Source organism: Trachurus japonicus, chromosome 19 (genome assembly GCF_045865225.1).
Source record: "Trachurus japonicus isolate A0001 chromosome 19, Traja_1.0".
NCBI lineage: Eukaryota > Metazoa > Chordata > Actinopteri > Carangiformes > Carangidae > Trachurus > Trachurus japonicus.
In genome coordinates this window covers 15,326,061-15,341,385 of record NC_140925.1, presented here as the reverse complement: position 1 = coordinate 15,341,385, position 15,325 = coordinate 15,326,061, and the positions used below count along the sequence as shown (strand labels likewise).

The window sequence follows — 15,325 nt, the reverse complement described above, 5'->3', positions numbered from 1 at the left end:
AAAAAGCTTTGAGTGTTGCCAAATGGAACGGCCGTGTCATTCACTGTGTGGAAACATCGGAACAAAGTGTTAGTGCAGGAGGTGTGTGTGTGTGCTACGTTCACTAACCCAAGTTGTGTGTGCTCCCTAGTGCTGGTGTTATATCCAACAGATACTCAGGAGCCCTGAGGCCTGTACTATGAAGCAAAGGTCATTAAGGTAACTTCAGCTTTAACTCTGGGTTTCACTCCTTTGACAGTGGGTCACATGTTACCAGGTAAATCGCCTGCTCCAGCATGGGTTAGTTTAAGAGGATTAGACCAACACCATGTCAACAGTTGAGCCACTGAATAATCAGATCACTGGAAGGTTCATCGTTCAGGACAGGAGCAAGAGTTTACTATTAGATAATAGATCAAAATAACAGTAGATATTTTTGCTTCTTTTGAAACTGAGAACAGTTTATCAGACTAAGTAACTGCATTTTGATCTTGTAAATTCCCAGCAGTGATGATGCTTTTCTTTTTATCACTGCTGCTCAGAACATCGCAAGGAGATTCTGTAACCAGAACTGGAAAGACCAGCCTTTAATCAGCACACTCTTAAATATTAACTATGATTTTAAATGAACATTTTCAGTCAGATTTACCTCAGCAGACAGGAACTGTTTTATCATGTCTCATCACAGACAAAAGTGCAAATTTAAAAAATTAATTTAGTATATCTTTTTTTCTTACAATTTGTTTCTATAGGTCTGTCTAGTCATATTGTTCACATTTCCTCTTTAAGAATATCACTAATTAAGTAGACAACAATGGTTCTTCTCATACATTAATTACTTAATTATTAATTCTGATGATGTTGCTTGTTAGAAACTCCACCTCTTTCATATGAACACACTCGTAGCTGCGTATAACCTCGGGTTAACAGACAGATGACTGAACCAGCCTCATAGCACAGGTTAATGTTAGGTTTAGGTAAACCAGATAAGTTATCCTGCTTATGAGCTGCTTTGTAGTAGTAACACAACACAACATGACAAAACAGGCACCAGTGTTGAGTATCAGTAAAGCAGATCTTTACACAACAGTACACACATGTAGGACAAACATTCATTGACCAAGTGTACAACACTGACTTGTTCAAGTATCAGACAAATTCATCAGGCAACGACTGGACAATGTCCCAGTGGTGGACACAAATCATGGAAGACACAGCAAAAAGACTTCAGCCTGAACTCGACAGCTAACATTTGTAATTCATTTGCTGTCATGTGGCCTAAAATAGTCCAATTTTATTCCTCACAACCAGATTTTAAAAGGTGACAAAAATCTGATAAATACTCACAATAAATAAAACTCAAGTGCAACAAACAGGAAATACAGTAACTGAAACCTGTTGAGTGTGAAAGGTTCATTCTTAAGCCTTGGAGCAACAGTCTGACCAATAAACTCTGACTGCAGCTCACTTACTGTTTTTTTTCTCCAGAGCTTTCAACTGCATCTCATAGTCCTCATCAGGGAGAATGGGTTGTCCTCATATGACCAAAGCATTGAGCTTGTGTCATGTGATAACAGCTGGCCGTAAATGGTTATTCTTACTGCATCTACCACAGTAAAGTTAATGATAACAAAAGGTTCTACCTGCAGGTGAAGGCCTGTGAGATATGACTGAAAGCTCCAGAAAAGCAGTGAGTTGAGTATTTTTGGTCAGTTTCTTTAAAGGCATAGTTCAATATTTGGGCAAATTGACCCTTTGCCATAATCCCTATAGTAGTAGTAGAGTAGGTTTGTTACCTTTTTTATTTTAGGCAGTTTGCTTGATATAAAAACTCTCTTTTCCAAGCAAGGCCTTTAATTGTCAGTGCAAGCTATTTTTAGATCGATGGGGCAGAGAGGGGAGCTGGTCAGAGCTACGCTACGGAGGCTAATGGAGCGCAAATCAGCATGAATTTACCTCGAAAAAAACTCTGTCTCCTAACGTTACATTATTATTATCTCACAGTGTGGTGAATGTGCAGGTCACAACTTGTCCATGAGAGCGCTTTGGAGTCGTTGGATTGTGTGTTTGATGAGTTTGATGAGGGAAACGCAGAAATTCCATTAGCCTGCATATAGCGTAGCTCTGAGCAGTTCACGTCTCTGCTCCGCTGATCTAAAAACAGCTTGCACCGACAATTAAAGGTAACAAGCGTGCTCCTAAAACTATAGGGATTTGCCAAAAATGTTGAACTATCCCTTTAAAACCATTAAATCCTGAATAGACAAACAGTGCTGAGAAAAGTGCACAAAACTGGAAACTTTGTTCATAACTTCTAAAACACAGTGTGTGTCTGAGCAGCCTCGGCTCAGAGGAGTCCCCTTACCCAGCTGGTGTTTGTGGCCAATAAAGGGTCAGCTGTTATTGCAGCATGTAGAATAGAAGGTGACGGTGGTGTACAGACAGACACTGGGAACACATTGCATCAGAAAACAGTTCTACCGTGAATCCGTGATATACATCAGCTCTCTCTCCCACCCTTCTTTTGTTCCCCCCTCGCTGTGTGTGTGTGTGTGGTTCCTCACACCACCTGTTTGCTGTACATCATCATCATCATCATCGGTCATTCATTTGTGCGTTCTAGGTGCACAGTCTTGTCTTTTTCTCATCTCTAGTTCTCATCCTCTACAACGGCGTCTCCTCTCCGCCCTCCTCCCCTGACTCCTTCACCGCCATCACCTCCTCTCCCGTCGTCACGGCGCCGACTCTTCCGTTTTCTCTTTCTTTGGACTCCTCGTCGTCTCCCTCAGCTTCCTTCGCTGGGTTCAGTCCCTCCCTCTCTGCGGCGGTCACAGCCATCTCCATCTTTGCCTCTTGATCATCTTTTTTCTTACTAAGGCAAAAGAAGTTCCCCAAAGCCAAAACGATGGCGGACAGCGTCACCTCACAGCCCGCCAACAGGAAGACATACATGTAACTATGGGTGGCATCCAAGAGACGACCTGGTGGAGACAACAGGAACATTAGTATGATTGTTATTGGACAATTCCAGCATTGATGATGTCTTTGGTTGCTGAAAAGGCCTCAGGTGAAATGGTCTGGAGTCTATGGTCTGTCGTCTTATTAACATGATTAGAACTATTGACCCAGATCCGAAAGGCAAAGTCAATATTAACAGCCTTATGTCTGAAGGTTTTTCCGATGCTTAGAGCTTGCAGACTAGACCCCTTGTCACATTTATTGTTTATATTTTCCATTGAGCCATTGGCTGTGCTCATTAGGGCTAATTTCAAAGTACACAGGGTCACAGAGGATGAAGAAAATCTCTCTATTTCTCAATTTGCAGACGATGATGTGTTGTACCTTTAGAATTTTAGAAAAATCCAGCAGTTTCAAAGAGGAATTATGCAGGATTTGTAGCTTAACTACACTTTTTTTTTTTTTTTTTTACCTTACTTTGGAGTAATTGTGATGGTTTAATAAATTGCTTGACTTGTTACGAGGGAGAATGGAGGCTCTCTGCCTTCCACGTGCGTTTCACTTATTGTGTCTCTTGGCTGAAAACCAATCTTGTAAAATTAGTGCCACCTCTGGTGACCCTGCTCTCATCTCTGCGCACGCCGACACAAACGTGACCCGTAACCCAAAATCTCTTGCTTAATCTATTAAACTACATTAATATCCACGTTGTAACATCATATGATATATAACGTTATGTACTGCTCTATTGACTGGTTTCTCGACGGCTTCGTTGTAAACAAATGCACATGGTCGGGAGGAGGGTTAGTAAAACAGCGGAAAAGCAACCGGACTTACATAATTCCTCTTTAAATTCTAGTCCATGAATTCTTATATCTCTCATTATATTAATATGGTAGGTATTGCTATCTATATAAATATGGTGGTTCATGAGTAGATAGGACTCTGTTTGGTGCTGGATCTCAAGCATGTCGTCGTAGAATAAACTACCGGTAGATCAATTAAACTCACTCAACACAAAGTTGTGATTTATAACTATTGATTTGGAGGGAAGCAACAGCATCTGTGACATGAGTGAATTAACTTCCTATCACACTTGGGAAAGCTTGTTTTCTTTGTCATTTGGCAATTTGGTAAAAAAAAAAAAAAAATCTTAAGTATTACGGAAGTGAACAACAGGAGAATTCCCTGCTCTGACCTGCTCCTGGGGGTCCCACTAGGACAGCGATGGCTTCCATCAGCAGCACCAGGCCGATGGCGCTGGAGAACTTCTCCGTCCCCACGATAGCCATGAGGACCTCGAACTGCAGCGCCCCCACCATACCGTATGACATGCCGAAGAAGATGCAGAAGACCACCAGACCTGAATAATCAGTTGCCTGCAAAGAGACCGACCAGAGATTTCTGAGTATGACATCTACAGAGAGACACAGTGGTGATGAAAAACAGGCCATGTAGACCCAACATACAGTCCGACAACAATCATGTAACCCTAACCCTAACCCTCTAATAAATTTGTGGTGCTTTAGTCTCTGTTACCTGTGATCCTATGAGGTCGGTGCAGCCGTTGAAGATCATGGCGAATGCGAACAGATAGATGCTCCTGGGTCGTACCCACTTGGTTCCTGCTAGGATACCTGACAGTGGCCGAGCAAACATGTCAACAAATCCCAAGATGGTGAGCAGCAGCGCCGACTTGGTGTCCTCATACTTGAGGTTTTTAGCATAGCTGACCACGAAGACTGGAGGCACGAACAGGCCCAGCACCATGATGGATGCTGCAATAGTATAGATTAAAAACCCTCTGTCTTTGAACACACTGAAGTCCAGCAGTTTCTTCTTCGGCTGTGGCTTCTTCTCCTCTTCCTCCTCCTCGGCGGCTGCTTTACCCAGCTCCTCCAGCTCCAGGGCCTTCTTAGGGGCCACCAGGGGCCTCATGAGGGCACCGCAGGCGCAGCAGTTGAGCAGCATGCCTCCCAGGATGAGGAACCCGCCCCTCCAGCCGTAGTGGTACTGGAGGATCTGTCCCAGGGGGGAGAGACAGCACAGGGCCACGGGGCTGCCGGCCGCTGCCAGGCCGTTGGCCAGAGGACGTTTCTCACTGAAGTAGCGATTGAGCATGATCAGAGACGGCTGGAAGTTCAAGGCCAGACCCAGACCTGAGGTGAGAAGAGGTTTGTGTTTGAGAAAGTTGTGTTGTCATATTTGTATGTTGCTCTTCCAGTCAAAAGTTTGGACACACCTTCTCATTCAGTGTTTTTTCTTCATTTTTATTACTTTCTACATTGTAGATTCAAACTGAACTGGCTAACTATGAAGGAACACATGGAATTATGTAGTAAACTAGTGTTCAACAAAACAGAATATGTTTTATTCATTAGATTCCTCTTCACTTTTGATTCAGTCATCAGCTTCATGAGCTCGTCACCTGGAACAGCTTACCTACTGTGGTACAACTCATCCTAAACCATCTCAGCTGGGTTTAGGTCAGGTGACAGATAATAACACTTTTTTGTTCACTATATACTTCCAGAAAGTGATAAAAATAAAGAAAGACTATTGAATGAGAAGGTGTGTCCAAACTTTTGACTGGTAGTCAAAAGTATTAAATGTGTTACATGAAGAAAAAAAGAAGGTGCAGGAAGGAATGAAAGACAAGAAAGCAGCTGGAATCTGTCAGTATTTAGATGGCGATCCTGTCCTCTATCACTGATAATTAACATCAGCTGCTTTAGACCTAATTGATGCCTATAAAAAGGTTTGTCATCACCAAGGTGACAAGAAGCATCTCATGATGGGACAAAGCAAAGAGCTGTCAAGACCTTCACAACCTTATAGTGATAAAAAAAAACATACACAGAGCTTTAGAGAGACCTAGAATCAGTACACTTGTTTAAAAAAAAACTTATATATATATAAAATTCTTTATTTCAGACACATACATCTAAATCTAAATAAAGCACATATGAGACAGCATTTACTACCAGGGTCTAGCTAACATGCCAGTGCATTCAAAGCCTAGATCTGAACCGGTAGCCCATTATGGGCCTGATTAGGGCCATTATGTATGTGTGTGTGTGTGTGTGTGTGTGTGTGTGTGTGTAAGCTTTTGGTGACTGACCTGTAATGACCCCAGCAGAGAGGTAGACGTATATGATGCTGGTGGCAAAGGAAGCCAGAATCATCCCCAGTGAGGCAAACAGCCCCCCGACCATCATCACCGGCCGACAGCCGAACCTGTTCACCAACACGCTGCACAGAGGGCCTGGGGAAAACACAACACAAGCGCACGATGAACATACGTCTATACTTTACGATCACCACCATCAGACACATACAGTAGCGTTAACTGTGTTTACCTGTGCCGTACAGCATGGCCAGCAGGATGGAGGAGATCCAGGCCGTGTCGCTGTAGCCCACGTCGAACTCTCGGATCAGCTCCTTGAAGAAGACGCTGACGGCCTTGGGGAAGGCGTAGGAGAAGCCGGTGATGACGAAGCAGCCGGCCAGCACCGCCCAGCCCCAACCTCCGTCTGGCGCCTTCACCCCAGGAGGCGCGTCGTCCACCACTGCTCCTCCCATGATGCTCTCTGATTACTGTGTCGAGGTTGGTGGCTGTAAAATCAGTGGTAAGAAGTTAGTACAGTAATTATTGGTCACACAACTGCTGTGGTGTTGTGTTAGAGTGTGTGTAGGTGAGTGTTTTGTGCTGTGTGGTGTAGGAAAGTGTGTGTGTCACAGCGTGTTGTGTGGAGCATTAATGTGTGTTGAGAAGGTGTAAATCTGGACCAGAGGATCTCCTGCTGTGGATTTATTGTTGACAGTTTGTCAGGAGAGATGAAATGTCCTCCTCAGCCAGGACACACACACACAGACACACACACACACACACACATTCCCTGCATGCAGACGCATCCTCTTATTTCACACACAGCCTTGTACCTCTTGCTGTGATCTCTCACACAGCTTTAATCCTCACTGCTCTCACAGATTCCTCACCATCCCTCTACCACAGAGCTGCTCCAGTCTCAGGGTCTCTGGTGTCAGAGTCTCTCCTCGGCTTTATCTACAGCCGCTCTAATGGACTGAGGTCTGGACCACCGTACACCCCTCAGGGTGTTTTTTTCTTTCCAATAACTAGATATACACACACACACCAAGTGCTCATGCATATTACATATCAGAGGGAAATAAAAAACGAATGTAAACTGGTTTCAACCAGCACAGGCTCGGGTCTACCTGGTTGGAAAGAGAAATAAAGCATCTTACTGACCAGCACATTTTACAATACTATACTACAAGTAGGCTATTTCATATTTATTATTTGTCTTAATCATGATCTTAACCAAACTCTATTACAAATGCTGCTTTCTTTATATATCTGCTATTTATTATCTGTCCTATACATTTCTTTGCTGTTGTCTGCTGCTGCGACCCTGTACATATTCCCACTGTGGGACAAATAAAGGATTATCTTATCTTATCTTATCTTATCTTATCTTATCTTATCTTATCTTATCTTATCTTATCCTATCCTATCTTAAATAGGAGGTAACCCTAACGCTAAGTCTCTGTGTGAAGTGATTCATGATTTTGCTTAAACGTGACCTGATCAAATGAATTTTTTAAAATATTTATGTTGAGACTGTATGAAAGTCCATGTGGTTCAACATCTCAACTGGCTAATATTTGGGATATTATTTTTGAGGGGGTGGGGATGAAATAAAAATGAAATAATCCTTAGTGCCACATAGGATTATGATGAGTTGGCTAAACTGATGTAGATTGTAATTTATAGTCCAGCAGGTCTTGTGTTCAAAAGATAATTAAATGTTATTACTAATGCTTTTAAGATATTAATACACTCCATTCATGTGGTTCTATAATTGAACAGTAGAATAATACCATATATAAATCTGACATATATATTCAGGGGCGAAGCCAACACCCACACTGGTTCCTTCACACTGTCTGAGCAGCCACTCAGCCTGCAGGGGGCGACACCTCCTCTCTGAGAGACAGATAATGACTGACAGCTCCACAGGCATCAGGCTGATCTATATTTACCATGAAGCATCAGATGATGTCATCAGCTCAGCTAACACATGAACTGTGATGATGAGAGTTCCTGTTGTCACCGCAGCCTGGATTCACATGTTAACAACACTGTGAAGTATGTGATTCTCCTTTAATGTAAAGACACAAACTGATTCCAGACAAGCACATATGATCCTTGAGTCAGAACATCCCATTTTATGCAAGCGGCTTATTCACACATCCCTCCCTTTATTTTTGCTTTACTCATCGAACGTTCAGCTTCCTGCATGCCGTTAGCTCGGCAGAAACAGGCTTCATTTGTCTTTAGCAATCTCTCCTTCACAGCAGGATGTGTCATCATGATGTTGACCAACTCAGGGAGATTCTGTTCGATACAGAGAACAAGGCCTGTTGGAGTTTTTAAAGGGCACAGACACCAACTGTCTCTCATCATCAATAACCAAATTATTACCTGTAATCATTCACTCCTGGCTGATCTCAGACCAGCAGTGTGTGGCAGCCTCTGGTCCTGACCTAACACTCCCCTCAATAAATAGTTGTCATGTTCAGACACATTCTGTTCAGTCATAGAGGTTTTCTCTCAAGTTCAGACCTTAGATGATTCTTTGTAATCAGAGTCGAAGACAAGACACTCATGAAGCTCCGCCCACCACACGGCCCCTTTCTATGGAAAAGCATCCCAGATCTACAGTATTTAGAGCCAAGTCCCAGTCCATCATCTGTGTTGATACTGTCCTGTGTTTTTTCTCAGCTGGGCTAGATTTCACCTGATAGGATTTAGTCTTATGGTTTGGCAAAAAGCAGAGAGAGCAGGAAATGGCATGGGTGTGGCTGTAAACGCCGAGAGTGAGCATTAGGAAGCAGCAGCAGCAGCAGCAGCACACTAAGTTGTTAATTAAACAGCGCTGTGTCAAACATTTACTGTCATTATTCTCTGAAGCCAAACAACCTCCTACAACTTCCTGCTGCCTTTATGCTCTCATTGTGTACTTCTATAAGCAGAGTGTAATTGATATTTCCTGAATGACAGGTCATTTCCACCGCTGTGGGTCAGATGAGGAAGAGCAGAAAACCTCAAAATTTGCCACTTGCAGTAAATGTTTTCCCTCCTCACTCATGTAGAAATGAATAGGAGGTGAAGTCCAGTCTTACTGGGAGAGGAGTTTTCTCGTCTTTGGCATATTATTATCCTAACAAACTTTAGGAATGTTATCTGAAGTTTGGAAAACCCAACATCATTATCAACTTTTGTGTCTGTTGCCAAGCAACCAATACAACTTTCCTCATTTCATCTCTTTGTAACCCTTTAGATTTATTGATAAAATGTACAAAATGTATCATAAAATGAATGCCAGGGTTGTAACTTAACAGAGGAAAATGGCTTAGAAGGGGATTTACAGCAATGCTAAAAGTGGGTTAAGATGGCTTATACAGTGACATGCATAAGTTTGGGCACCCCTGGTCAAAATTTCTGTTAATGTGAACAGTTAAGTGGAAGATGAAGTGATCTCCAAAAGGCATAAAGTTAAACGTAAAACATTATTTTGCAATATTTCAAGCAATATCAGTGTATTATTTTTGTTTTCTACAGTTTTAGAGTGAAAAGGAAGAAGAAAACAAAGCAGAAGCCTGCAAAAGAATGGGAAACCCAGGAGACTTGAGCTCTCAAATAACTTTGACCAAGGTATCAGACAAGATATTTACTATTTACACACCGTGATAGTTTCCAAAGGGGGGGGGCTACTAGCTACTAACTATGCAGGGTGGCCAAACCTTTGCTGTGGCCCTTTTTCTTTTCTGTCATACTTTCATTGATCTAAGTGTGCAGATCCTCTTTTTCACATAGTTTTACACCTGGTTTTCTGGCACCTTGGCATGTTCTGGTGGTGAGTGTGGTGAATTGCCCCTGTTTTTACAAGATGTAAAAGATAAAAAAAAAATAAAAAAAAAGATATATATTGTTTAAAATGTGTTATCTGTAACTTTATACTTTTTTGGGATCATTCCATCCTCCACTTGATTAACTGTTCACATTAACAGAAATGTTGACCAGGGGTGCCCAAACTTTTGCATGCCACTGTAGTAGTTCCAATTACCACTTTTTCCTATATCAGATGTCCTAATCATGCTTAACATGGTTACCAAATAGTAAGATCTGCAAATAAGGAGCTTTCTGTAATACAGCACCGGTCATTTTATGACCTAGCCCAGTAGTGCCAGCCTCTTTCACACTACTACACTGTCAGTTTGGCTTTGCCTGCTCCGCCTGTTTCTGCCTCTAGGAAAATAGTCGGCTTCACCTGGATGTCTACAAACCAGCCCTTTATTCTGTTCCCTTTATATCAGACCTGTAACAATGGAACAACTCTGTTTCATGTGACCTGAGCAAAAACTACAGATTGAGCTTTACAACATGCAGTTCTCTCTGCAGTGGCATCAGACGCCTCAGACACGATGTTCCCCCTGTGACACACGGAGTCTCCTTACCTCAGCTCTCAGCTCAGTGAGAAGCGTCACTGAGAGACTGCAACATGTGAGAGGAAACCAGCAGGAAGGAACCACCAGCGTCCTCATCGGCTGTCAGACTGCAAACCGAAGGAGCCGCTTTACAAACATACGGAGAGCGCATGTACACGGACGCTCTGGGGACATCAGTATGATATCACCACCCCCCACCCCCTACCCCATCATACTCAGACCCGCCCACATCATCCACGCATTCAGTGACCCCAGTGTGACCTATGCAACATGCAGCAGCAGCCCTGGGTATCACCACCACCCAAACTAAAATAAGACCCTTACATACCACGCAGCACACAAACAGGAACACACGGGATCATTTCTCACCCCTGATACGCAGATGAAAGGCACTTGGATATTGGCCTTCATTGTGTGCGTGTGTGTGAAAGAGACACTAATGATTCTACTGTCAGGAGGGGTGGGGGGGTTCTACTTCATTAAACTGAGCAGGACATTTAGAAAAAAACAGAACATACTCTCCACCCTGTCTTTAGCCCTCCAGTAATTACTCTCCACCTGCTTGGGGCTGTGGAAAGAACATGTGACCAAAACACTGGCGCTTTGCCCCTTTTATTTTTTTTCTCGCTCTCCTTCAAGTGCTTCTTCATATCTCACTGACATCCTCTGCTTCTGGTCTCTATACCAGCTCCTGAGGGAGAGATCTGGCTCAGCAGTAAGTCTCTAATAATAAAACCATCAGATAGCAAACCACCCATGTTAGGCCAAATCAGACCCCAGTCATCAGTGGAGCTCAAAACACGTCCCTGACAAATCTGAGAATAACACCGACTTACATGGAATAATTGATGAGATAAATGCCGGTCTATCTATGGGCAAGTTCACTTTCTTGATCACCCACACATGTAGGCTACCCTCCCTCTGTTCCTGTCAGTGGATCAGTTAAATGACATTTAAAGGTTGAGAATAGTTAATTAAGTTGTGTTCAGGATAGCAATGCCAGCTCACCAAATCTAGGCAGTGACTCACAGGGTGTACTGTACCTGTGTCCGTCTGCTGGTTGGTGCCAAGCAGGTAAACAATGGCCTACAGTACTGAAAACTGATGCCTGCCACTATGTGAGCAGGAAGGATGCTCTTTTGTTTTACATTATCATTTGTTACACAATATTAATTACAACTGCTACTCTATAAGAACGTCTACTCTGTCCAGTCATGAGTTTGATGTAGCAGCAACAGTGACGTTGAGCACTGACACACTCTATATATACAATGTCATCACTTCATTATTCAACATATTATTGACATAATTGAGTTATTCTCCAGTTCCTTGAGTAAACATGTTTTGCGAGGTTGTTACAGTGACTTTGACATTTGACCTTTCATCGCCAAATTCTAATCAGTTCATGCTTCAGTTCAAGTGGATGTGTGTGTGTGTGTGTGCCAGATTTGAAAACATCAGCTCTAAGTGCTCCTGAGATATCCTGGTCCTGAGAACAGCCTGGAGGGAATACAAAAGGCTTAAAGCAGCAATAACCAATATCCTAGTAATAATGTAGCATCATTATGAGGAATGGGGGTCACATTGTGAGTTTTTTTTTTTTCTGACACGTTACATTTTTTTGGTTACATAGCCTATGTGTCTTTGAATGACTCTACATCTTTTCCTCCCCATCCTCAGCTTCACATCAGGAGCACGAGCCACTGATCAAACAGCATTTGACTACATAAAGAGAGAGGTAATATACAAACAGGCTTTGTCTCCGTGGGCTCGCTTGTTATTATCCACGCTCCGTAACTCTGGGAAACGATGACTTCCACGGTCGTGACATCATCAGCCCCTCCGCGGGATGCCGCCGAGCGCACGTACGCAGCCCGGCACCGCTTCTTCTGCGTCACATCCACAACCAAAACTTTGAGGAAGACTCGTTGCGTCACACCGAGAAACGGGAAACGACCGGACTAGACGCGCGTGTGTGGAGTGAACATCCATCTGCTGACTTCTACAGTTTTCTCGTGTTCAGTTTATTCTCCTCTTACACTGATAGATGGATGATGACTATTATAGACTGTTTTTTATCACTCCATCATCTTCTTATTCTCACTGCGCACAGAATATTTCCGCTTTCTGAAGCCACTTGCAGCTGAGAGCGTGTCAGTGAGCTGAGTTCGCTCGCTCGGTGTTTCGTCCACTCTGGATTAAAATCGCCGATCACTCCTTCGCCGGCTCAACCACACGGGCAGATGTGATCACGGTGCGTGGCACGGTGGCCTACGTGATGACCGAGGCGTAGGTCGTGTAGCCATAATACATCCTCACGGATTAGACGCCACACGTGGGAAAAAAGTCCGCTTGAAGACATCAGCATCAGTAAGACCACGGGGCTGAGCATCTTTAACACACTTATGATAATGTTCATTTTACATCTTCAGCTGCTGTACTGGTGATCAGCTGCTCTGCCTACCTGTTACTCTGCCGCACACACATGCTCGGAATACACATGCGGGAAATAGCCCAACGCTTCTACAACCATACACATTAATACACACATCACTGTGTAGAATAATAATAATAATAACAATAACAACAATAACAAAATATAAACTAATTACACTGTACCTGTTGAGATGCTGTCGCTCCTCTCAGAGGCGCTCCTCAATGAACCGTGTGCGCGCACCTCCGTCACTGTCTTATTATACTACGGCGGCGGCGGCGCGCACACAGGAGAGTCCGGTCACGGTTCCCCAGAACTCCGCCCCCCCTCCCCTCTCCTCACCACCCCACCACCACCACCACACACGCCCTTCTTCTGGCACCGTAGTGACCCCGTTTCATCAACCTGCATTTGGCAACAAAGCCACAACAAGCTACGAAGAAACAAATGAAGCAACATGAGAAAAGTAGCTACTGCTCCTACTTTATTAGTTTGAGAGAGTGTGTGATGCTGCTGGTTGTGGGCAGCTGATGTAACTTTTTTTTAAATTTTTTTTAGCTGATGTAACTCTTGATATAACGTGGACATCGTTTATGCCTGGATATGACTTATGGCAGTCAGGGGTGTACTGTCCAGCTGCTTCCCTTTCACTGACGTAACAACCAGTAACAAACAACAATATTCGTATCAATTGAAATTATATTATATTAGATAAAAAAATAAAATGAAATAAATAAAGTAGAAACAATAAAAACAATAGGTTTATTTTACTGCAGTGGGGTCAGGAACCATTGTGTTGTCGTCGTAGCAGGGGGACAAGTCGACAGACGTACGGTTTCCATGGAAACGCAATTCTTTCAAAAGAAGAGCAAGCCCACCTTTAGTTTGTTAGCCAGTTAAATTAGCGTCGACTTTAGCTCGTTAAGTGTTGATAAAACGTGAAACATACCGTCAGTGAACTGTTAGGTAATGTTCAGGTGTTAATAACTGTGTTTTCATTCATACACGTCGAGTGAACGGTGAAAAATGAAGATGAACGACCAACAACAAAGGAAGCTAAGTTCACCTGTGGAGTGCTAAGTTACACAAGCTAAAGCTGTAATGGTAGGTGACTCTCTCTCTCTCTCTCTCTCTCTCTCTCTGTGTGTGTGTGTGTGTGTGTGTGTGTGTGTGTGTGTGTGTGTGTGTGTGTCTCGCATCATTTCATGTATGTCATCATATATTTTGATACATTTTGAGATTTGGTGCTTTAAATGTAAAGTGATGATACTGTAGAATCACGGACGCAGGAAAAAAAACAGATACTTGTTGAAACCGAAGAGAAGGATTAGGCCTACTCTATCTGTAAAGTGTCTTGAGATGACTTCTGTTGTGAAGTAACGGCTATGTAAATAAAACCGACTGGACTTGCATTGTAAAACTGTAAACTGAAGAAACTGAAGAGGAAACATGGAAAATAATGTGAATGTGTCATTGGTGTTGTGTAGAGACAGGATTAACTGGCACTACAGTTAAGATTTCACAAAACAGAAAACCTAACATTTTATTTAGAAAACACAGTGACAATACAGAAAACACAACATCACGAAGGAAATAGAAACCACAATGACACTTTACTAACCACAAAAAACAACATTTGAGCCTACAAAACAAAACAAAACACATGGCAAGCAGATTTAACATTTAAAAGCTAAATTTGACTATCTGTAGATATCAACAATGCCTTTGTGACTTATAATTACATTTTGAATACGGTAGTTGGATTTTTCATTCAAGATTTCTGTAATTCAGTTTTGCCTAGTCAAAAAGAACATTTCAGATATCTGCAACTGCATTCTTCCTAGGACAAATGACGTCACATTTGCCATTCATGTGTATGGGGTTTGTCATTACAGATATCTACAATTTAGTTGCAGATATGATGTGAATTACGGATATCTGTAACTGAATTACGACTATTCCTAGTTCCAGTTTGAGATATCTTCAACGTCATTTCGCCTAGTCAAAACTCAATTTAAGATATCTGAAAAGGGACATGTAGAGGTGAATTAAAAATATCTTGAACTGGAATAATGACTAGTCAGAATCAAATTGTAGATATCTCAAACTGGAATTACCTACTAGTCTTAATTCAGTTACAGATATCCGTAATTCACATAGCGGGTATCTGCAACTGAATTGTAGATATCTATAATGACAAACCCCATACACATGAATGGCAAAAGTGACGTCATTTGTCCTAGGAAGAACGTAGTTGTGGATATCTGAAATGACAATTGTGGACAGGAAGAATGTAGTTGCGGATATTGGAAATATCCTGAATTACAGATATCTGTAACACATATGCAGTCTGGCTTTTGAATGTTAAAATGGCTTGCCATAAAAACAATCTAACACAACACAAAACAGAAATTAAGG

General features: G+C 42.5%; 2 protein-coding genes across 5 annotated transcripts in view; one reads left to right on the top strand and one right to left on the bottom strand.

Annotated features, from left to right (window-relative positions):
* Positions 1–2,211: 2,211 nt before the first annotated feature.
* slc16a3b (solute carrier family 16 member 3b) lies at positions 2,212–13,140 on the bottom strand. 2 transcript variants are annotated; one of them, XM_085761648.1, is made up of 6 exons: positions 13,093–13,140; positions 6,297–6,552; positions 6,059–6,202; positions 4,477–5,096; positions 4,136–4,316; positions 2,212–2,960 (listed from the first exon to the last, which is right to left on the bottom strand). In XM_085761648.1, exons 2-6 carry the CDS (start codon positions 6,517–6,519, stop codon positions 2,644–2,646), a joined length of 1,485 nt encoding a protein of 494 aa, XP_085617774.1. In that variant the 5' UTR covers positions 6,520–6,552; positions 13,093–13,140; the 3' UTR covers positions 2,212–2,643. The 2 variants fall into 2 exon arrangements, with proteins under 2 accessions (XP_085617774.1, XP_085617777.1); XM_085761651.1 differs by lacking the exon at positions 13,093–13,140 and adding an exon at positions 10,483–10,666.
* Positions 13,141–13,895: 755 nt separating this feature from the next.
* Positions 13,896–15,325, top strand: part of ccdc57 (coiled-coil domain containing 57) — a 47,739-nt gene continuing 46,309 nt past the window's right edge. For all 3 annotated transcript variants that reach the window (XM_085761719.1, XM_085761718.1, XM_085761717.1), the window contains exon 1: positions 13,896–14,011. In XM_085761719.1, the coding sequence (XP_085617845.1) occupies positions 14,009–14,011 (3 nt within the window). In that variant the 5' untranslated portion in view covers positions 13,896–14,008. The remainder of the gene's footprint in view (positions 14,012–15,325) is intronic.